The following is a 24,223-nucleotide window of genomic DNA, read 5'->3' on the forward strand; positions in this document are numbered from 1 at the left end:
TTTCAGGATGGCTGTCCATGGCATATGGCTATATGTGGGGATAGCCGCTGCCAAATAAACAGGACAGAGGACTACAGACCCCCTCCGTTGCATGTCTCCATCCTTTCCCCTGCTAACTCGTGTTCCTATGCACGGCAAAACTTAAGGATTTAAGTAACAAAAGGTCTTTCCTCCACTGCTCCCACGCTAAGAAGTTGGATCGCCCTTCTTTTAATGACTTCTCCCATTTCCCCCCTACAAAAGTCACAGGACATATTTTTTTCTGTCTGAAAGTATTGCTTCACTTCTTTATTGGTAAGAACTTCAGGCCTCCTGTCTTCAAGGTTCTGGCCCTCCTCCTGGTGTTCTGCGTTAGGGTCTAGAACTTCAGTGGCTAGATTCATAGCTGTACCATTTTGTACGACGGAGTTAAGAAAAAGTTGTAGGCAATCGCATCTGTACCAGCAGCTGTTTTAGTTTTCAGTGAGCAAGGGAGTTAAAAGAAGGCAATGGCAAACCACCTCTGCTCATTTCTTGCCTTGACAACCCCACAAGGTGGAACTTCATGGGGTCGCCATGAGAAGGTTGCAGCTTGACCTTTAAGGGGGTTAAAACAGAGCAGAGAGCAAAAGTACGTACTCTGTAAAGAGTGGGTTTCTCTACTCATACAGTGAACAGTTTACATGAACAGAACCAAAATGGAGCTTCCTCTACTGGCTAAGGGCAATGTGAAATTGAGAAAACACAGCTTTTTGGATATTGTCTCGTGATCTGTTTGAATGGGGCCCTCCACCCAGGGAATGCATACCCTACATAAAGGGTCAGTGGTCCAGTTAGGTAATCTGGACTCAATGGTCCTATGAGGGGAGCACCCTTTAGATGGGAATGGATACTTCACGTGCCGCCCGCCTCTTCTCTTCCTCTTGAGCTCAGGAGCCAGGGCCCTGGACTTCCCAAAACACCACTGCATAGGGTGGGTGAGCAGTACAGAAGTCAGGTGCGTCCTCTCATGTGGTCCCTACAAGGCATATTAATATTTTGCCTTTGTTCGTGTGAATGCAGCCCTACTTCTATAGCTGTCTGTGTTGCAGTGACAGAGCCCCGGAGAAGCAACCTGCTCTCTGTCTGAAGGTTCAAAATTGGCAATTCTTCTTCTTTTGTCCGCAGTGAAGTATGAATGTTGAAAGGAAAGGCCCAGCTGCCTCTGTACAGGTGAGGGGGTCAGAGGCCTACTGATGCCCTTGTAGGCGGTGTGACTACCATCAGTCACACAGGTCCCTGTTCTGCTCCCTCCGGAGTTCTTCCTGGCTGGTTAGCAGGTAGGTATCGACCAAAGAAAAGAGCTCCTCGGGTGTAACAGGCTGGATGTAGCGGTCGCGGTCCATGCCGTCTTTGTCAACAAACACCATGTTGAAGCGCGAACGGGTGATATGCAGGAGCTGCCTGCAGAAAGAAGAAGGAGTTGCTGCATACCCTGACAGAGAATGTGATGGTTGAGAGAAGGGGCTGCTAACTTAGTCCTGGTTTGAATTTTATTTATTTATTTATTTAAAGAGTTTGCTTGCTCCTCCATGAAAAAAAAATGCTCAGGGCAGCTCACGGCACCATAATAGCTTTAAGACAGTAATGCCGGCTGATAGTTCCTGTTTAATTTTCTTCTTTGGTCTATACGGCCCTTATCTATCGAAACCAAAAATTTTCCAGCAGAATCAGAATATAAATAGGTCATCAATAAGAAACAACTGGGCTCATGTCCCAAAGTTGGTAAATGTTATCCGTTAAGCGTGTTGAAAAATGTATCAGTTTAAATTTATCAACACACTTAACGGATAACATTTACCAACTGTAGGACATGAGCCCAGTTGTTTCTTATTGATGACCTATTTATATTCTGACTCTTACCATAATAGTTTCAGCTTTTGCAGTTACAAACCGTAAAACAGAAGCAGCTGCTTAAAAATGAGGGTGCAAAGTTGTAAAAAAACACAACAGCAAATAAAGTTTCAACTTCTCATAGAGAAGCTACTTGATGCCCTAGGGAGCTGACACATTCATGTACATGGCAAGGATGGAGAGTGGTCATTCTCCTTTAAGAACGTGTTAGGTGGAAGAGACGGGTACTTTAAGAAGGAAATGGCTTCCCTCATGCTCCCCTGAGAACATTACAATCTTCGAACGCAAATCTGCTGGTGGTCCCCTGCCCAAAGAGTGTCCCGCTGACCTTGACCAGGGCCAGGGCTTTCTCTGCCCTGGACCTGGCTGGTGGAATAGCCTCTCAAATGAGACCAGGGCTCTGCGGATTTCCTCAGGGCCTGCAAGACAGAGCTATTCCACCAGGCCTATGGTTGATGCCAGCTACACAGCTTTGGCTAGTCGCAGTTCTCTTCGAGCTCTCTCAGCCTCACCTACCTCACAGAGTGTCTGTTGTGGGAAGGGGAAGGGAAGGTGATTGTAAGCCGGTTTGATTCCTCCTTAAGTGGTAGAGAAAGTTGGCATATAAAAACCAGCTCCTCCTCCTTCTTATATTGAACAGTAGAATCTGCTTGTCCAAAAATACTGGTCCCTCGAGTGCCCAGTTGGGGTTCTCGCCCTATTGTCTTGCCCTATCCCAACTTGCTCGCACTAACCTGAGCCCTTCGACGACGTTGTCCGACAGCTGGTGTTCGTGGATTCGCCCCACCTCGTGGGGGGGCAGCCCCACCAGCTCGATGATCGTGATGTGACGCAAATCCAGGCCGCAGGTGGCTTGCTGTGCAGAAGAGAAAACGTGCCTGGTCAGAGCTCAGCCTGTGGGGCGGTCAAGTGACAAGGGGGGGGGTGGCGCAGAAGGCTAAGAAGACTCACCTGCAAGATGGCGTTCTGCATCTTGTAGTTCCGGTCGGAGGGGTCAGGAGCAGAGATGATGAGCAACCGGCGCTTCTCGTAGAACTGGTCCATGAGGCCGGCTACAGAGTTCACGTCTGCGTTGATCCGCATGGCTGAGGTAAGGTGGAGAGGAGATAGGGAGGAAGGGGTTTTGTGTGTGTCTTTTTAGTATATCGGGAGGTAGAAACAAATTTCTAGCAGCTTGGAGGAAAGCTGCCAATGTCGTATAACAGTGGGCCGTGTCACGGAAAAAGCAATTCTCTCTCTCCCCCCTTCCCCTCTCTCCCCCTCTCCTACCCCCCCCAAAGCTGTTTACTAACTATAGTACTTATTAGTATTTGTATATATTGGGCAGTAGACTCAATTTTTTAAAAGGTTAACAGTGCCGTCCTGAGCAGAGTTACACCCTTCCCCAGCTCACTGACTTGAATTAACTTTGGATGCCGTTTTTGTTGGAAAATATGCCCTTCTTAACGGTGTCACTTGCCTCCACACTCAGAGGGGGGTGGGAAATTGATCAGAGAGTCACACAGATAGAGAAGATGGAGGGGGTCGTCTCCTGTTACACACCTCACCCTCATTTCCTTTCCCCTTTGATGTTTAGAGATATATTGTCAGGGAAAACTTCCTCTCTCTTCTATTCCCTTTTGCCCTTCGCCCGAGCAAGCCTCTAGAACCGAGCGGTCCTGCGCTCAGGCCTTCCCACCCCAAAGATGGAGTGGAAAGGCAGGTTACCTTTTTATATCTAGAGAACTAGCAAGGTAGATTAGGATAGTGTACCCTGTTTGTCCTTTCCTATCTAAAGTGTATTTCTACAATAAATGTACTTTTGTTTAATTAGAGCAAACGACTGATGCTCTCATTTGTTTTCACACACGCATGCATGAGTAAACTTCTGCTGTTCGCTAAGCTTAATGCACTCTGCTAAATACTTGGAATATCAGCACAATAGATATTCCTACATTTTGCATAGGCCTTCAGTGTAAGACTCTTGTCCAGTTTCTCAAGGGCACCATTTAATCAAAACTGTTTGGAGCTGACTAGATTTTGTAGGTTTTGCAGGTCAGTGGTCCTTTCTTCAGCTTTCTCACTATCTGCTGTTTGCATGCAGCCTAGCCATGGCCTTTTCCCCCTACCTACACATGCATTCAGTGCACAATAGCTGCCATTTTATGTTTTCCGCCCTCCCGTTGTGGCTTCTTTTTTGCTTTACATGCTTCGTTCCTGGGGGGGCTGCAGGTTGACCTGGCACGTGCCTAAAGTTTGGCATCTTGCTGGTTCTAATTCGCCTTTCCTCTGGTCCTTACCACCAGTGCCCTCCTTTCACACCCTGGAGAGGGGAAAGGTGAGGGAATGGGAGCAAAGCGGGCCCAGAAAATTGGAAAAACCCTCAACAGTATTAAACATGTGGCAACTGAATCTAATACTCCCTCCCCATATCGTCTGTTCCAAACATGCCGCTGACCCCTTCCTCTTACGGTGCTGTAAACATGACCCCACTGGGTGATGCAGAATTCAGTATGTCAAACTAGAGCTGTGGAAACCCAGGCTCAGGTCTCCACTTTGCCTTGAAACCTCACCTGGTGACCCTGGACTGCTCACTCCCAGATTCACCTCCCTCACTGTGAGGAAACCATGAAAGAGGGAAGAACTGCAAAGATCACTATAAACTCCTTGGAGGAGAAGAGTTGGTTTTAACATGCCGACTTTCTCTACCACTTAAGGAAGAAACAACCTGGCTTACAGTCACCTTCCCTTCTCCTCCCCTCAACAGACACCCTGTGAGGTAGGTGGGGCTGAGAGAGCTCTAAGAGCCGTGACTAGCCCAAGGGCACCCAGCTGGCTTCATGTGGAGGAGTGGAGAAACAAATCCCGTTCACCAGATTAGCCTCCGCCGCTCATGTGGAGGAGCGGGGAATCAAACCTGGTTCTCTAGTCTACATCAGAGTCTACTGCTCTTAGCTACTACACCATGCTGGAAGGGTGGGGTTTTTAAAAAAAGGGATAGATCTATAGATCTCCCCCCAGCACTTACGTGTGCAAGTAGGCTGAGAGCCTGACCACTGGCGGCTGGACTGACAGACCCGCAAGGGGGCGCCCTGCTGCTCATAGCCGCCGTCGCAATGATATTCGCAGGTGGCTCCGTAGTTGTTGCCCGCTGAGGTACAGGTGAGGTAACCATGCTCTGGTGGCTTCAGGACGGGACAGCGGATCACTGCAGGAGGGAAGACTAGTCAGCTTTGAGGACCAACAGAGAACCCCTTCGCTTTAACAGAGGTCATGGAAGGCCCAGGAGCCCTGTGGCGCAGAGTGGTAAGCTGCAGTATTGCAGTCCAAGCTCTGCTCATGGCCTGAGTTCAATCCCGATGGAACTCGGTTTCAGGTAGCTGGCTCAAGGTTGACTCAGCCTTCCGTGGTTGGTAAAATGAGTACCCAGCTTGCTGGAGTCAAGTATCAACGACTAGGGAAGGCAATGGCAAACCACCCCGTAAACATAGTCGCCTAGTAAACGCCGGGATGTGACGTCACCCCATGGGTCAGGAATGACCCGGAGCTTGCACAGGGGACTACCTTTACCTTTTATGGACCAGGAAGAAGCCCTGAGCTGATTCCTTAAGTATTCCATATTTCTCCAAAGTCACTTTCTACAACAGGAGGCGAAGCCTAGCCATAGTGAAGCTTAAACACTGGCAGCTGTTTAAGTGGCATTCACAAGTGGCATTCACAAGGAGAAATCTACCTTTAGTCTCAGTCCGTGCAATAAACGTGGGATGGATACCCTAATAGGGACTGGTTAGCCTGAGTTATGAACTGGGAAGTCATGGTTTGAATTTCTATTAGTCTCAGCCCCCCACCCCTAAAAATAATCCCTTCTTCCATTGCAAGAAGATAATATACATAAAGGTAGTGGATAAGCACATAAGAACATAATAAGAAAGGTCCTACTGGATCAGACCAAGGCCCATCAAGTCCAGCAGTCTGTTCACACAGTGGCCAACCAGGATGCTTGAAAATACTACGTAAATACTTTATTACTTTGATCAGAAAACCCAACTTCCCTGCAGATTTTAAAGCTCGTTCCCCTTTCCCAGACAGCATAAAGGAAAGAGAATGTGAGGTGTACAATTGTTGTACTGCAGAATACTTGGAGTCAAGGGCTTGACCCCTTCAAAATAATCAACTGGCAAAGGGAGTTGCTGGCCAGTGTTTTGGAATTCACTCCAGCTACATGGCTAGACTGAAATGGAAACGTTCCAACCCACAAATACTGGCATAGGATCTAGTTGTGTGAAGAAGCCAATGGCCTCTCCTCTGTTCCTTACCTTGGACCCTCACAGCAAACTTGCAGGTGGCTCGGTTGTGTGCCTGGTCATAGACGGTGTAGCGGATCACGTGCTCCCCTTCTGGAAACTCAGAGCCTGGTTCTGGGCCTCGGAGAGTCACGCTGGACTCGAAAGACAGAGAGCTGAGTCAGAACAGGATGGTGGGTGGGAAGTGGCATTTCCCCCTTGCTGGAACTTTTGTTTCCAGACTCAAATGAAGCAGTCCCCATCAGGAAGAAGGTTCTGGGGGCCATCCCCACAAGCTCACTGTTTGATTACGCCGTCCGCAGAATCTGTGGCCCGTGGGGGGTCCCAGTACACCGTGGCCGTCAGTTTGTCGGGCTCTGCTATTCGTTCTCGAGAGTCAGGGCACCTGATTTTTGGAGGGTCGATATCTGCTTGGGTAGAATTGGAAAGGAACTCCATGGAAACAAGCCGCAAGTGAGAAAGATTTTCCATGTCAGTCTAGACTGGCAAGTGACTGTTTATGCTGTATTTTGTACTAACGCAACTTGAGTTACTGGATTAAGTTGTCTATGCCTGTTTGATCCACACCTCATTTAAGAACCTGAGAATTTCCATGCTGGATTAAACCTATAATTCATATAGCTGAGCACCCTCCATATCAGTAGTCACTAGCCAGAATCCTCAGGCATGTTTACGAACAGGCTGTGTCTAGTCCCTTCCCCTATTAAATCTGCTGCATTTGGCAGATTTCTTCCATTTCCAAAGTCATCATGGACTAGCAGCCATCGCGAGGCACATTCCTATTGATTTAAACCATCATTCTGTCTCCCTCAGGATCCATGGAAAATGTAGTTCGGAGGCAGGTGGAAAGATTTTCATATGAAGAATTAATACTGCCTTCATGAAATCATAAAGCCCAGAGTTGGTTGGGGGGGGAGCATGACAGTCAAACTGTCAAGAATATAAGAAGAGCCCTGCTGGATCAGACCAATAGTCATCTAGTCCAGGATCCTGTCTCACACAATGGCCAACCAATTCCCCTGGAGGGCCAACGCATGGACCACAGAGGTCAAGGCCTGCCCTTGATGTTGCCACCTAGCACTGAGATTCAGAGGTTTGCTGCCTCTGGCTACAGAGGTTCCTTTTAGTCGCTATGGCTAGCAGCCACTGCTAGACATTTCCCCCATGAATCTGTCTAATCCCCTTTAAAGCCATCTACAGAAAAGGGCAACCAAGATAATTAGGGGGTGTTACAGCACCAATTTAACATTTATAATGTGGACAAACCTTCATTCTCCATATAGATTAAAACTTTATAAATCATCTAAAAAACCCCATTTTGGATTGCTGTCCCTTTTATGGATGGAGGTGCGGTGCTTTTAACTGCTGCATGATAAAGAGCTAAGGCTACCAATTTCCAGCCGGGTTCTGGAGTTCTCCCCAAACTACAACTGATCTTCAGACTGCAGAAATGAGTTACCTGGGAAGAAATGGCAGCTTTGGAGGTTACCCGGTGTACCATCACATCTCCACTGAGCTCCCACCCCTCCCCAGGCACTGCCTCATATCTCCAGGAATTTCCAAAGTTGGAGTTGGCAACCCTACTGCCAGAACAGAAGAGAGCCCTATTCGTAGGTAACTGATCTGGGATGCTTTCTGAAAAACTTACTTGCCTGGTGTTATTTTTTAATATACTGGGGACCCTATTTGGGTGGAAAGGCAGCATATAAATGCTTTAAATAAAATAAGGTGGGGTATGACTAGAGACAATCGTAGTGCCTCCTTCTTTTGGACTTTGTGTGAAGGCTTAAGGCTGGCCCTAGGTAGGGGGAGAATTTACCTACACAGATTGGGTCACTGCCGCTCCAGTGCCCGTCCTCGAGGCACATGCGCCTACGATCTCCTTCCAGGTGGTATCCCTGCTGGCAGGTGTAGGAACAGTAGGAGTCGAGCTTCACCCCATTTGAGCACTGGTAAGAACCATGATATGGTAGTGGCAAAGTATGGCATCGGATCTCTGAAGCCAGGGAGAGAACTGAGAGTTAACATTGGTACAGTAGCTTTCAGATATAGAATCATGCTATTCCCACAAAACCCCTGTAAAGTAGGAAATATGATCCCCATACTGTGGGATTGATGCTGACAGATTGTGGCTTGTTTAAAAGCATGTAAGGATTTTGTTCAAGACTTTCTATTCCTTGGCTCCATCATCAACCAAAAGGGAGACTGCAGCCAAGGAATCAGAAGGCGATAGAGACTGGGAAGGGCAGCCATGAAGGAGCTAGAAAAGTTTCTGAAGTGTAAGGATGTGTCACTGGCAACCAAGATCAAGTTAATTTATGCCATAGTATTCTCTGTTACTACGTATGGGTGTGAAAGCTGGACAATGAAGAAAGCTGATAGGAAGAAAGTAGATTCCTTTGAAATGTGGTGTTGGAGGAGAGTGTTACAGATACCGTGGACTGCCAAACAAATAAAAATAAATCAGTGGGTTATAGATCAAATCAAGCCTGAACTGACCCTAGTAGCTAAAATGACTAAACTGAGGCTGTCGTACTTTGGTCACATTATGAGAAGACAAGAATTGCTGAAAAAGACAGTCATGCTAGGAAAAGTTGAAGGCAGCAGGAAAAGAGGAAGACCCTACAAAAGATGGATTGACACAATCAAGGAAGCCACAGCCCCCAATTTGCAAGACCTGAGCAAGGCTGTTAAAAATAGGAAGTTTTGGAGGACATTGATTCATAGGGTCGCCATGAGTCAGAGGTGACTTGACGGCACTTAACACACACAAGGATTTCCAGATTCATAATTCAGTTTCACGCACCAATTTGAGCATACCTGAGAATCGTGCCCAGAAGCCATTTTCAAGCAAGCTCTGTGTGCCCTGTATACTTGGTCCCCATTCAATTTAGATGAGGAAGCCATAATCTTCCCCTACCCCAAGTAGGCCCCATTTACTACCTGGGTGCACTGGCTTGGCAGTGCCCAGAGCTGCCACTTGTTGTGACACCACAGCTCCCAATCCTGCCTCGGACCCAGCAACAGGAGAAGCCCTCACCTACCATCTGGATGCACCGCTGCCCAATCCAGCAGACTGGCTCTGCCCTAGTGCAGTGCTGCCCACTATGGTTGATCCCATGATGTTGAGGCAGCTGAACTGGCTCTGGGACAGACTGGTGCCCTAGCCTAAGCAATTGCCTAAGTAGGCTTAAAGTGCAATCCTTAGGGCTGCCAACCTCCAGGTACTAGCTGGAGAACTCCTGCTATTACAACTGATCCCCAGCCGATAGAGATCAGTTCACCAGGACAAAATGTCCATTTAGGCAATTGGACTCTATGGCATCGAAGTCCCTCCCCTTCCCAAACCCCGCCTTCCTTAGGCTCCACCCCAAAAAACCTCCCATTGGTGGCGAAGAGGGACCTGGCAACCCTATGCAGAGTTATTCCACTCTAAGACCACTGAAATGAATGAGCTTAGACTGGGATTGCACTGTTAGTCGATTGCCCGGCACTGAATACTCTCCTTATATCCATCTGCCTGACGGCCAGTTTCAAATTTTAGATATGCCTTCACCTGATGCTATGATCCCAGAAATGTTGACTTGCCTGTGTGTGAGAGAGCATCTGCATTTATATTTATAACTTTTATTATTAGTACATGAAGCTCCATGGCTTTTTTCATTGCGCTACTAGTCGCCGGCTCATGAAACCAATCTGCTCATCTAGTTGGATGGGCTATGGCACAACTTGGGTGGGATTTCCTGAAAATCACCATGTTTACAAGGGTGGGAGAACAGGTCACAAGAACTACTTTGACATCCGAACACAACAGACTGTCACTCACGTCGGCAGTAGGTCATCCCAGACCAACGGCGGTTTAGCAAGCACTGGACGGACCTCCGACCGACTAAGCGGTATCCCCGGTGGCAGGAAAGCTCACAGCGTGTCCCCATGCTGCTGGGGTAATTTCCTCCACGGGGAGAGTAGCAGGTAGCCTCCCCATTTTGAATATTTAATCGGTGACACCACTGGGGCACTAGGGGGAATGAGAAAGAGAAGCTTGACTGCAGGGTCTACCTGCCAAGAGCAAAAGCTGTAATGATTGCAAGGCCGGAAAAAAAATCGTAAGGGGTTACCAAAATAATTCTGCAGCGTTATTTCCCTTTTCCTATGTCCAACTGAAAATGAGAGATGCCAGGGTTCAACCCATATAAAGAATTGGACCTGCTAACTGGAAGTCTTTATTTTAATCTAGTTCAGATTCAGACACTTTTATTGGCATAATATTTTAATCTAGTTGCGTATGAGGGAGTCACTTCGCCTATGCAGAGAACGAGATGGTAGAATGGACTGTGTACCCATTCAGACTTCAAGTGGAGGATCGCATTTTTGGAATGATCTCATGTTTTTTTTTTTTTTAAGCACTTCTGCGCCTAGAAAGCCAGCCCATCAAACTAAGTGCAGGGGCAGACTCTTTCTCCCTGCTATGCTGTTCTCTGTTCTCTGAGTGTCTCTGTTTTCATGGCTTTTTAATGTGAAAACAACACATTTGAAACAGGAATCCACTACCTGTCATCCAGAGACTGCAGTCAATTCTGCTACCTCGGCATTCTACCAACTCATTCTCCTGCATGTGTGAACCAAGCCTTGATGGCTGAGAACACGTATGGGTCCAGGTTCAATCTCCAACACCTCCAGTTAGTAAAAGGACCTTTGAGAACCACTGCTACTCAGAACAGATAATACTGCATGAGATGCACAAATAAAGAGACTCTTTTTAGTGCAGTTTGCTATATTCTGATGTGTGGATTAGTAGTAGTTCTTCACTTGAGGGGGAAAGATACTCTACACATGGGCTTTGCCTGATTATTTCTCAACTTGTTTCAGGCATTGAAAACAGGACTGAATGCTCAGTTCTTTTGAATTTCTGCTTGGATTCAGCTTGCATATTTCCCCACCAGGCCAGCTGTTGCTAATTGATTTCAGCAACTGCAATAAATTGGATTTGTGTTCACTAATTTCCTCTTTGTAATAGCAATTAGTTTTTGAGGCCAACCCAGCCACGGAGTAAACAGCAGTTGCTGCCTGTCCCCCCTGGACCCCATGGCTGGCATTCTTCAGGCTGACGAGGGAGGCCTGTTCCCAGAAAGGATGAGAGGACGCACATGGAGGTTGCCTTTCAACCTGGGCTCAGCGACAATGAGGACTCCGCAGAGGAGGAGGGTTCCTGGGCAGCCAGCCCAACCAGCAGGGAGAACAAATGCAGGCCCTCCTGGAGGTGCAGCCGACAGTCGGCTCAGAGGCACCTCCACCCCCTGACCCTGAGGCAGTAGCCCAGCCCCCGGACTTCAGCTCTCCAGGGTCACTGGCACCCTTGGAATCTCGCAGAAGATGACTGGGACCAGAACTGCAGGCCTGAAGACGTAGTGCATGCCTGGCTGCTCAGCATCAGCTGCAGATGGAAAGCGACAGTGAGGATGAGTGTTTGCAAGACTGTTCTTGAGAGGTAGGCGGCATGCCCCAGTGCACGGCTATAAAGCCTCTGGACAGGAGCTGTTGGGTGTGGACGCAATGAGTTCGCAAGATGCTTTGTCTGCACCTGATTGATTCCATGTACCCTGACCCCTGGACTGGCTACTGAGTCTGCAACTGCTTTGGTTTCCCTGACTTCTGACCATTTGACTTCGCTTCTGGACATTCCTTTGACTTTGTTACCCTTGAGATGGAGAGAGACGCTGTAACCTGATACCAGCTGCCCGGCAGGCAGTTCAAACAGTATGAATTATGCCCTGTGGTGCAGACTGGTAAGCTGCAGTACTGCAGTCCAAGCTCTGCCCATGACCTGAGTTCGATCCCAACAGAAGTTGGTTTCAGGTAGCCGGCTCAAGGTTGACTCAGCCTTCCATCCTTCCGAGGTCGGTAAAATGAGCACTCAGCTTGCTGGGGGTAAAGGGAAGATGACTGGGGAAGGCACTGGCAAACCACCCCGTAAACAAAGTCTGCCTAGGAAACGTCGGGATGTGACATCACCCCATGGGTCAAGAATGTGACGTCACCCCATCGGTCAGGAATGACCTGGTGCTTGCACAGGGGACCTTTACTTTTTTACTTTTACTTTTCTTAGTACTATAGGCGGCAGAAAAGAACAGTCTTCTATAATTGTGCTTGGGCAAGTGAGGTGGGGGTGGGAGAGGCCTGCACCTATTTGCTGCTCTTCAGTCTCCAGGACTCTGGGGATGGATCTCCCAAAAAAATGGGACTTTGTCTTGGGTATTCCAAGCTGACTCTATGTCCCGCCCCCCCAGAAATCAATACAAAGAATTTCCAAAACAGCAGATCCAGAATTTACGACAAACGTCTTTGAAATGAAATAAATGAGAACACTTGAGGATAATCAGACATCCTAAGACACTTGGTTAATCGTCCCCAAAGGAAGGAAATCAACACATTCTGTTTAAGGATAAGAAAAAGGAGATCGGTTACAATGTTTGTTCATGAATGTCTGTACAATCTAGTCAAGACCATCCTTTTAAGAAATCCCCTCAGAGAAGGTTTAAGGTTATTCTTTCTTCACTCTAGGGGCTGTTGGTTGAAAACCTTTACCTCTGTACTCTGGGGGAGAAACGTGTTGAGTTTCCTCGATGTACACTTCATTGGTCTGCCTTTCTGCAGCAGCATAGCCGGATCCTAGCGTAAGGGGGAGAAAAATCATACTGTGACCAAGCTTCCTCCACAGAGCGCCTTCTTTCCTACTCAGGAATATGGTTTATGGCCCTTGGACCATGGATAAAGTGGCCAGAATTTTTGCAGGTGCTAGTGTCTGTCATTAGGAGCCCCATGGCGCAGAGTGGTAAGCTGCAGTACTGCAGTCCAAAGCTCTGCTCACGACCTGAGTTCAATCCTGACATAAGTCGGTTTCAGGTAGCCAGTTTCAGGTAGCCGGCTCAAGGTTGACTCAGCCTTCCATCCTTCCGAGGTCGGTAAAATGAGTACCCAGTTTGCTGGGGGTAAAGGGAAGATGACTGGAGAAGGCACTGGCAAACCACCCTGTAAACACAGTCTGCCTAGAAAATGTCGGGATGTGATCTCACCCCATGGGTCAAGAATGACCAGGCGCTTGCACAGGGGACCTTTACCTTACCTTTATAAAAGGTAAAGGTCCCCTGTGCAAGCACCGGGTCATTCCTGACCCATGGGGTGACGTCACATCCCAACGTTTCCAAGGCAGACTTTGTTTGCGGGGTGGTTTGCCAGTGCCTTCCCTAGTCATCTTCCCTTTACCCCCAGCGAGCTGGGTCCTCATTTTACCGACCTCGGAAGGATGGAAGGCTGAGTCAACCTTGAGCCGGCTACCTGAAACCGACTTCCGTCGGGATCGAACTCAGGTCGTGAGCAGAGCTTTTGACTGCAGTACTGCAGCTTAACACTCTGCACCACGGGGCTCCTACCTTACCTTTAGTGTCTGTCATAGTTCTATATTAATTTAATGGATTATATTTGCTTGTTTTAATATATGTAACTTTTTTTTATGTAACATCTCTGGTTATGTAGTTATTCTTTTACTGGTCTTTGACCATAATAAATAATTCATACACACTCAGAAATATGGTTTCATAATGTTCTGTGATGACGAATGACCTGGGATAGCCTTGGTTTTTTTGGTAGCCTTTTCTGTCCAGTTCAGTTGTATTGCATGTGGCCAAAGGCCGTTACGAAAAAATAAAACACTATACATTCGGATGACAATCGTTAATAAAAGTTAATTTTTAGTAACAAATTAAAAGCTTTATGGGTATGTTTCTCTAACCCTCCGGATCTTATCAAAATACAGCACATAAAACATTATTGCTGATATCTTATTGCACTGTGGCACCTAGGTACATTTATGGCCATCTACGTATAAATGGTTTATTGAGACTATGGTTTTAATGATGTTGACGATTTTATGTATTTATATATTTTATGTTTTTAATTGTTGTTACCCACCCTGAGCCTGGATTGCTGGGGATGAGGGCGGGCTATAAATGTGAAACATAAATAAATAAATATTTAACATTCAGAGTTATCTTGGGCTTATCTAACATGAAATAAACAACAAAGCCTTTTCTGATGATTCAATCACTGTCCTTGTTTTGACACTGGTGGATTCCTTTCTCTAAAAGTTTCTTACTGAAGGCACAAGGAAGTACCATTTAACTTCTAGAGAATCTGGGACAGGTCTTTCTGCTGGTAAACTTGGGGAGGATAAAAGGGAGTGTTACGACAGGACACGCCATTGCGGGCATCCTGCTTGCTACTTGTCACGTCCTGAAACATCTCTGGAAAGAGGGTTGAACCAGGACGTGGTGAGTCGCACACCTAGAGACATGCCGAACTATTCCATATGCAAAAAATCCACTGTGAAAAGCATGTCAACAAAGGATGTGTGCGTTAATTGGCCTTCCAAAGCTATGACTGAAGAACATATTTTCAGAAAAGGACTCTTGTACAGCTATTCCCCCCCTACCCTCTTACCAGGCAACAGTGTGAGTAAGCTTGCTGTCACACACCAGCAGACTAAACAGTTTCTTGTGCCAGACTTATTAAGTATAGGAAGTAGCCTTCCAAGCAGACAACGGTTTGCTCATTGCAAGACTTTCCAATGTCTGTGTTATAAAATGGCATCAAAATTCTTTCTTTGTCCTTTTGGATAAGGAACCCAGCCTAAAATACTGAATTTGATTGCCATGAAGAAGACTTGAGAGACTGCATTCATTGTAATATTGTCATTTATGGGATTCCTTTTTAAAGGGATTCCTTGGGCACTTGCCTGTCGAAAACTTGGAGTATCTGTGTAATTTTTCCAGACCAAGATCTAAGCAGAGTCTGGGATCCCACTTGTAGGATTATGGTAACTGGAAAAATTACAGTGATAATTCATTCCATGGCTACTTCCCCAAATGAATTGGCACACTGAATCACTTTGAAGGGTCCTCCTTTCTGTGCAGAACATTAGCTTGCTTAGTAATCAGTTGTGTAGATGAAATTAACCCAGTTTCTCCACTGTTTCTGCAAAGCTCAACGGAATAGAGCGGGAATGCAAATGGAGACAAAAAAAATATTTGGTGGTGAATGACCATGAATTAATTTTACTGGTGGCATTCCAGATGTATGAAGTCACAATTTCCTACTTTCCTGACTCCTTCCAGTTCTCACTTGTAAATGTACCAAAATTTCTTTACCTAATTTTAGTTGCCATGCCTGAGTGGCTGCATAATTGCTGCACTAGCCTTGAAATAGCATCTTTGCTAAGCAGAATCCCAGCGGTTTCAACTGCTGCGGGTGACAGCGATTTTAAGAGGAAAGATGCCAAGACACAAGCCTGGCTGTCATGCTGCGTGAGATGAAAGCCCTCCTCCCTCCCTCCCCAAGTGTGGTCTGCCTGTGATGATGCATTAGGGCAAAGGCATTCTGCACAGGATCAGAGGTACTGTGGTCTTCATGGGTATTTCATGTGATTCAGGAGCGTGCCCATGGGCTGGAACTAAGCATAAATTCCACTCCTGGATAAGAGAAACAATGGAAGAAGCTGCAACAGTGAAGGCTGGTTGAGAAATGAATGACACTTTGTGATTTCTGCCTTGCTTATTTTTTATTCCCTTTTCCAAATTAAGCTGCCAGGATTGCTTTATTAAGGAGATCTGCATGGGGTGGGGACTTTCTTTCCTCTCCTGCTGTTTTCTTGCTGGAGAAAACATCTTTAAGTATCTTTTATCCCTATGGGAGTAAACGGAGGGAGGCACCTATGGGTTTTCTGCAGTAGGAATGTAAACAGCTCCAGGCTACCCCTTTTCAACAACAAGGTAGCAGGAGAGTTAAGGGTTATTTTTTTTCCTTCTCTCCCTGTGCTCTTCTTCATTGGAAGAAGAAAACTACATAGCTGAGCATTGCATTAGATGCTATTGGGCTTGATTCCGCAGTTCCCTTTCAGAGCTGTGAGAGAGGCCCCATCTCTTTACTTAAAATATTGACATCCTGCCTTTGCTTATTAGAGACTACAAGGCAGTGTGTTCTCGCTCTCTCTTTCTCTCATACACACTAATATATAGTCAGGCAAAATAAATAAAACAGCTCAAATGCTGTAAAATAATGAGATTCAAAGAAACAGCTAACAAATATGAAGTATATAGGGTTGCCAACTTCCAGGTAGTGGAAAATTAAGGTTAGCCTGCTATACAGTTAGTTAGCAAATACAAAATAGCAGAAAAACAAGCATTCAATAAATGCAAAGTATCTCTTTGTTCAATTTAGGCATATAGTTAACATACAATTATATAATCATTGTCTGCATAATATTGCACAGACAATGATTATATAATTGAATGTTAACTATATGCCTAAATTGAACAAAGACATACTTTGCATTTATTGAATCATTGTTTTTCTGCTGTTTTGTATTTGCTGATTTCCGGGTAGTAGCTGGAGATCTCCTGCTATTACAACTGATCTCCAGCCGATCGGTTCGCCTGGAGAAAATGGCTGCTTTGGCAATTGGACTCTATGGCATTGAAGTCCCTCCTCTTCCCAAACCCCGCCCTCCTCAGGCTCCACCCCCAAAACCTCCCACCAGTAGCGAAGAGGGACCTAGCAACCCTAGAAATATAGCAGAAAGAGCCATCAACAAGCCTGTCACTCAAAAAGCACCTTGTAATAAACTGATTTAAATTGGTGCCTAGGGGACGTCTCTAGGGAGGCTATTATACAGTCTAGTGACCATCACTGAAACGGCTGTTCCTCAGTAAAAAAGATATGCATATTTTTGTTTTACTTATAAAATAAATAATTTTGTTCATTTAGTTACATGCATCTAGATGAAAATGTTCTTGGACTGTATCACTTCCGACTCCAAGCACAGTTTCACGTGTTCCTTCTATTTTTTTTTTTTTTTTAAGATCCTCATGTTCTTGTCGTCTGGGTTTTCTGTTCTATTTGTATTTTCTTCCCACATTCAATTGCCACCTCCTTCAGTATAAAATGATACATTCCAGGAATCTTTTTACCACAAGATGAGTTTTGTCTAGTCTGGACCTCCCTCCTCCTAAGGTGCCCCTATTGCTCAGCAAAGTAAAAATGTTGGGCCAGAGGCTAGACTTTGCATTCACCACAGGGTTCCCATGGGGATCGTGTGTGCTATGCGCGACAGCTACCCGTATCGTACCATCTTCAACTTTCCCTCTCCCCAAGACTTTTGGTCTCCAGCCTCAGGAATGTGGGATGTCAGTCATTCCATCTCTTGAAGAGAAAGGGCTGAGCCAGCCTTCTTGAGCCAAAGCTGAGATATCTCCAGGAAGCATAAATATGGCCACCCCCCGCCACCCTTCCTCTCCGAGGTGAAATGCAGAAATCAAAACCGTCTCCTTCTGGTGCTAAATTTATTGATGGTGGTAAGGATTACTTACGCTAGGCATTGGAGGATCCAGATAACCTCCTAACAGGAAAGAGTGGCGACACTCTGCAAAAAAGTAAAACTAACTGCGCTGCAACGTTTGGGGAATATAAGGTACGAGGAAGAACGCTGGCAGCCTTTACTTATATATTTAAATTTAGTAGTAGAGTAATGCATAAGATAGCGTGGTCTGTTAGTTAGAAGTCAATGTATGTCACTTGACTTTCAAACGGAATATTGTTTTGTACAATTGTAATTTATGTAATAACAGAGCCCCGTGGCGCAAGCACTGGGTCATTACTGACCCATGGGGTGACATGACATCACAATGTTTACTAGGCAGACTATCTTTATGGGATGGTTTGCCATTGTCTTCTCCGGTCGTCTACACTTTACCCCCAGCAAGCTGGGTACTCGTTTTACCGACCTGGGAAGGATGGAAGGCCGAGTCAACCTTGAGCAGGCTACCTGAAAAAGACTTCCGTTGGGATCGAACCCAGGTCATGGGCAGAGCTTTGACTGCAGCACTGCAGTTTACCACTCAGTGCCACGGGACTCCCTATGACCTTTCTACCACTCCTTAATTCATGTGCTGACAAATTCTTGGGAATACATTTTTCACATGGGCTGAAAATGGAATAAAAGGAATGCTCTTTCCAAAGAAGCAGGAAATACACTAATGAAAACCACTAACTCATTCGAACGCATTAGAGGCATTCCTAAATGTTTGTCTCTTTGAGGCTGCCAGGAGAGGAAGGAGGTATGATGATTCCCTTTCCCCTTATTGTGAGGAGAAACAGGTAAAACCATTAGCTGAGGCGAAGAAGAGAGTGCCTCGTGTTCACTAGAGAACTCTAAAACTTTCCGTGGCTGGCCTGCAAAGCTCTCCAAATGTCAAGGCAGTCACCTCTACGAATGTCAGTTACAGTTACCTGCTGCCTCTGTGGTTGTGTGTGTGTAAAGTGCCATCAAATCGCAGCCGACTTATGGCAACCCCTTTTGGGGTTTTCATGGCAAGAGACTAACAGAGGTGGTTTGCCAGTGCCTTCCTCTGCATTGCAACCCTGGTATTCCTTGGTGGTCTCCCATCCAAATACCAACCAGGGCTGACCCTGCTTAGCTTCTGAGATCTGACCAGATCAGGCTAGCCTGGGCCATCCAGGTCAGGGCAAAAATGTGGTCAGGAAAAGAAAACAAGCCAAGGTTGCCATCTCAGTATCTTTCTGGCAAAGCTCCTAAGCTAGGGTTGCCCAGTCCCTCTTTGCTACTGGTGGGAGGTTTTAGGGGTGGAGCCGGAGGAGGGTGGGGTTTGGGGAGGGGAGGAACTTCAATGCCATAGAGTCCAATCACCAAAGCAGCCATTTCCCCCAGTTGAACTATCGGCTGGAGATCAGTTGTAATAGCAGACGATCTCCAGCTAGTACCTGGAGGTTGGCAACCCTATCCTAAGCTGTGTGACTGGCAGAAACAGTTGTGGCTTTTCTTGGCCTGGAGATTCAGGGAGAAGCTTTTCATGCCAAAATTCTTCCTGTCATGCACCTATTAAAGTTGTAGAAGTTTTAGCGGGGGGAAAAATTATCTACAGGAAAGATCTTTTATGTCTCGCATGCATCCAGCTGTGCTCATATGCGCAGGATTTCAGGCAGAACTTTAAAGTATGGCAGGGAGAACTGTGACCGCCTCTTCTCCTCAAAATAGTTTGGCTTGCTACTGGTGACCAGCCAGGGATGGGTTTTTAATATGACACATGAGCCAAGGAACTGAAGCTTGGCATCTTCGCTGAGGAAGGAAAAAGGCGCTTTTTCTGCTTACTGTCTGTAACCAGTCCAGACAAACCACCTCTTGCCAAGTACTCTGCCTGCCAGCTGCAGTCAAGGGCATGTGGAAAAGTTTAGCTTTTGCTCCTGCGGCCATGAGGCGGAGGTGAATTATTCACTCATCTCTGGAGATGGTCCTAACCCCAAAGATTCCCACCCCTCCTCCCTCCCTACCCCCCAGCAAGGCAGACGCCACCACTAACCCTTGAGGGGTTCTTAAGTGTTGATTCATTGCCTGTCGGCTTTCCCCTTTTGGTCAATGCTCCCCTGTAGTTTCTTTGACCAAGTTGGCTGCATTTGAGAAAGAACCCAACTGGTGTCCTATGGCCAATGTATCAGTAGCTTCTTTGAACAGTTGCCCAACGCCCCCCAAAGAAGTCAGTGGCTGCAATCCTGAGAACTCTTTCCTGACAGTAAGCCCCATTGAATAAAATAGGACTTACTTCTGAATAGACCTGCTTAGGTTTGCTCTCTACGTGTAGTCTGGTCACAAAATAAAACAGGAGTCTGGGGGCACCTGAAAGCCTAACAAAGATCTCTTATGCGTGGCTGTTTCACTCGCCATCACCCCTCTGATGACTTTGGGTCTTTGTTTGGATCATGCATCCCGTTTCTGACTGTCAGAGGGAGCCTCATTCTCCCCCTGCATTTCCCCGCATTTTGAGGGACCTGTTTTATCACGAATTTGAAAACGCGGGCAAAACATGGGAAACGCAGGGGGGGAGCGAGGCGACCCCTGACGATCGGAAATGGCATGCTTAATTCAAACACCCAATGCCATCAGAGGGGTGATGGCAAGTGAAACAGCCATGCATAAAAGACCAAAATGTATTCCAGCAGAAGCTTTTGTGAGTCTGAGCCCACTTCGTCAGATGCACGGGGTGATCCTCCTTAGCAGTTATTTATATTTAGGGACACAAACGGGCAGGTTGGGCAGATGTTACAAAGAGAGATCAGTTTGAAAAGAATAACCAGTCCATGAGAAATCAAGCCGTTCAGATTAGGCGAGGACCAATCACAACTGCAGATAGGTGGGCAGAGAGGGACAGTCTAATCGAGGAAGATTCAGTGTGAAACAAAATAAGCAGAACTAATGAAAATCTGTAAAGGGTGGGTCAAGGCGAGCTATTAATACCTATGGTGAGGTAGATCATACTCAATGAAATCTTGGGCCATGAGTCAGGTTGGGGTTGCCCTAACCCAGCTCACTTTCACATAGCCCTATGGCAGCTGTGGGGAACTCAGGGCCCAATTCAGATCGGGGCTGTGGCACAAGGAGAGGATGCAGTTGCCTCGCCCCCATCCCGTGCCATTTTCTCAGGCTGAAACGGCTCTGGGAGGGGAGTGTTGTTTGTCCATTGCAGGGCTGCACATCCATTGAATTTTTCAGCTGCATGATAGGCTGAAATTCAAAAGCCAAATTTTCCCTGGCATGGAGCTAGAGATTCTCCGCTTGCTAAATTTCTCAGCTGCATAATAAGCAGAAAAGGCCATTTCTGTTTTCCTAGCTTCTTCACCTACTCGGAGGAGGAGGAGAAGCAGAAGAAGTGGTTTTTATATGCTGACTTTCTCTACCTCTTAAGGAAGACTCAAACTGGCTTACAATCACCTTTCCCCTTTCCCACAACAGACAACCTGTGAGGTAGCTGGGGCTGAGAGAGTTCAGAGAGAACTGTGACTAGCCCAAGGTCACCCAGCAGGCTTCATGTGTAGGAGTGGGGAAACAAATCCAGTTCACCAGATTAGCTTCCGCCACTTATGTGGAGGAGTGGGGAATCAAACCCGCTTCTCCGGATCAGAGTCCACCGCTCCAAACCACTACTCTTAACCACTACACCTCTGCACAGATGATACTGCGCCTACTGGATACTGCATGCTACCCAGTTGTCAAATGCAAGAGAACCTTGCCAGCAAAAAAGGACTGCTCCTTTCTTATTCTGAATTGGATCATCAGTGCCTACCTTCATACCACGTGGATGATGCTACCTTGGCCCAAAGAAACAGCAGGAGGCTTGAGGTGCCCTGAAGCATCCTAGAAGGGAGATCTGGCTGGCCGAGTTATCTGAACAGGGTCCAGTGGATAATTCTGAGCAGGATACAGCGCAAGCTTGAGGCCAATAAGAGAAGAAATGAGGTTAAAACAGGAAGGACAATCCTCCCAGGCTAACATTTGTGGCATTTACTTCTAAATGGCAGCTGAAATGAAAGAAAGCATACATTTGAAACATCACCCCTTTTTCAACTATTTGGAGACAATATCTCCTCGTTCATTTGTGGATTAAGAGTATGGGATGCAAATATTAATTTTTAAAACATTTAAATTTTGGTTTTCAGATCGAGCGCAGTACATTGGTTAGATTGTTGCGTAAGGAGACCTGAGTTCAAATCCCCAATCAGCCATGAAGCTCTCTGGATGAATTTAGGGCAGTTATTCTGTCTCAGCCTAGCCTATTTCACAAGGTTATTGTGGGTGATAAAATGGGTGGGGGCCATATCTTCTGCCTTGTGCTTTTTAAAGGCAGTGCAGGATAAAAATGTGACATAATGGATAAATCAGCTGTTTGATGGATGCTGAAAAAAAATGAAGAGGCACCGATCCAAAGTTGTGAGGGCTCTTATGCTGAAAAGAAATAAAATGTATTATGTTCCATGGATCTCTGTAAACCACTCTTAACATTTGGAAAGGCAGTATATAATTCTTTGAAAAACATAAATAAATAATAAAAATGAATGATCCCTGCCTTGGGGAATGGTAGATAGGAGAAGGTTTCAGTTCTGAGGCACATGCAGTACAATGAAAGTGTGGTTTGTTCCCTATGAAGCAAAAGAGTTTTAAAAATTTTATTTAAAACATTTTTATGCCACCTTTGCACCTAACCTGGGATCCCCAAGCCAGAGAACGATCAAAAACATTAAAACAAACTTGCATACATACGTAAAACAATTAAACAAACCACACAAATGGGAAGCGGAGTGAGGGGGCCTCAAATAAAACAGAAAAGTCTTCGCCCACTTCCAGAAAACATGGTAACCTTGTCTGTACCTGCATATCACCTGGACCTAGGGTTGCCAGCTCTGAGTTGGAAAATACTTGGAGATTTGTGGGGTGGAGGCTGAGGAGGGTAGGGTTTGGGGAGGAGAGGGACTTCAATGGTGTATAATGCCATGCAGTCCGTGTTCCAGAGAGCCAGTGTGGTGTAGTGGTTAAGAGCAGTGATTTGGAGCGGTAGACTAATCTGCAGAACTGGGTTTGATTCCCCACTCCTCCATGTGAGCGGTGAATGCTAATCTGGTGAACCGGGTTGGTTTCCCCACTCCTCCACATGAAGCCAGCTGGGTGACCTTGGGCTAGTCACAGCTCTTAGAGCTCTCTCAGCCCCACCTACCTCACAGGGTGTCTGTTGTGGGGAGGGGAAGGGAAGGTGATTGTAAGCCAGTTTGATTCTTCCTTAAGTGGTAGAGAAAGTCGGCATATAAAAACCAACTCTTCTTCAAAGTGGCCATTTTCTCCAGGTGAACTGATCTCTGTCACCTGGAGATCAGTCATAATAGTGGGAGATCTCCAGCTACTACCTGGAGGTTAAACCCAAAAGTACACAGAAAACAATATAAGCATTTCACTATCAATTTCTAATACACCAAATATCATAGAAACATGCAAATTACAAATTATACTGTCAATCAAAAATATCAATCAAAAATAGTTGTGTTCACAGCAATAGATAACCTCACTCCAAGGTACATAACAAGGTAAGTCAGGTAAGTACATTCATAGCAATATGTCTAACTGTCTTTTTTATTCACAGCTTGGACCAAAAGGGCTTGAAGTCCCAGGTAAGGCTCAAGGTTGAAGAAGGTTCCTCTGGCCGCTTTGGCAATTGGACTCTATGGCATTGAAGTCTCTCCCCTCCCCAAATCTTACCCTCCTCAGGCTCCTCCCCCCAAACCTCCCATCAGCGGCAAAGAGGAACCTGGCAACCCCATGAATTAAACAGCCAAGATATCAGAGTACTGGCACTATTTCACTGGTTCAATTCTACTGCTGTTTATGTAATATAAGCCAAAAATGATGGTTAGTTAACATGGAAGGTCCTTGGAAGAGAGGCTTACAGTAGGCATTGCCACTTAATAGCACACCAGCTGAGAACAAGGTAGAGCCAGTCTTATGGGAAAGGAAATTTTAGCTGCACAAGGAGAGCAAGAAGCTTGTCTTCCTTGCTGAGAAATGTTGCTTCTTGAGATTTGCATTATCATTCCGGCCATCACCCCTTTCATTAGCAGCGCCGGTGAAAGAAAAAGAAAGTCACCAGCTTTAAGTTTACTATGGATTTGGGTCAATGGAATGGAAAAGCCGGACAGCAAAACCAAGGGAGAAAGAGAGAAAGGCAGAAAGAGAGGAGTCTGATGGGGAGGCTGGTTGAGTAGCCGGAAATCTTAGCAAACAATGAATAACAAGGAGTCTCTAACAAACACACAGAAGCAGGCATCCTACGCATCAGCTTGATAAATGGGAGAGGAGGAAGCGGAACAAAATCCAAACAAACCAAGGGGTCCAGCTGTTTTCCCCCTCTTGACGCCAGGTTTGCGTTAACAAGACAGCAGAACATAAGAACATTAACAAAGGCTGTGCTGAATTCAGACCCAGGCCCATCAAGTCCAGCAGTCTGTTCACACAGCGGCCAACCAGGTGCCTCCAGGAAGCCCACAGACAAGACGACTGCAGCAGCATTGTCCTGCCTGTGTTACACAGCACCTAAGATAATAGGCATGCTCCACTGATCCTGGAGATAATAATAGGTATGCATCATGACTAGTATCCATTTTAACTAGTAGCCATGAACACC

The 24,223-nt window shown here is 46.2% G+C and overlaps 1 protein-coding gene across 1 annotated transcript; it reads right to left on the reverse strand.

The window, feature by feature from the left end:
- Positions 1 to 1,241: 1,241 nt before the first annotated feature.
- Positions 1,242 to 21,451, reverse strand: SRPX2 (sushi repeat containing protein X-linked 2). Its single transcript, XM_056859896.1, has 10 exons — positions 21,341 to 21,451; positions 12,741 to 12,824; positions 9,982 to 10,173; positions 7,975 to 8,151; positions 6,436 to 6,562; positions 6,168 to 6,289; positions 4,880 to 5,059; positions 2,824 to 2,957; positions 2,607 to 2,728; positions 1,242 to 1,422 (listed from the first exon to the last, which is right to left on the reverse strand). The coding sequence occupies exons 1-10, from the start codon at positions 21,408 to 21,410 to the stop codon at positions 1,242 to 1,244; spliced, it is 1,389 nt and encodes a 462-aa protein (XP_056715874.1). The 5' UTR covers positions 21,411 to 21,451.
- Between the last annotated feature and the right edge of the window lie 2,772 nt (positions 21,452 to 24,223).

This window comes from Euleptes europaea, chromosome 13 (genome assembly GCF_029931775.1).
Source record: "Euleptes europaea isolate rEulEur1 chromosome 13, rEulEur1.hap1, whole genome shotgun sequence".
In the NCBI taxonomy this organism is placed as follows: Eukaryota; Metazoa; Chordata; class Lepidosauria; order Squamata; family Sphaerodactylidae; genus Euleptes; species Euleptes europaea.

What these genes read in the sequence shown, in the direction of transcription:
- SRPX2 (XM_056859896.1), bottom strand. Translation starts at nt 21,410, where the DNA reads ATGCTTCAGGGCACCTCAAGCCTCCTGCTGTTTCTTTGGGCCAAGGTA. An exon ending in ATCATCCACGTGGTATGAAG is followed by an intron (nt 12,825 to 21,340) that starts GTAGGCACTGAT and finishes CCCTTACGCTAG; the next exon opens with GATCCGGCTATGCTGCTGCA. An exon ending in GTTTGCTGTGAGGGTCCAAG is followed by an intron (nt 5,060 to 6,167) that starts GTAAGGAACAGA and finishes TCCCTCCTGCAG; the next exon opens with TGATCCGCTGTCCCGTCCTG.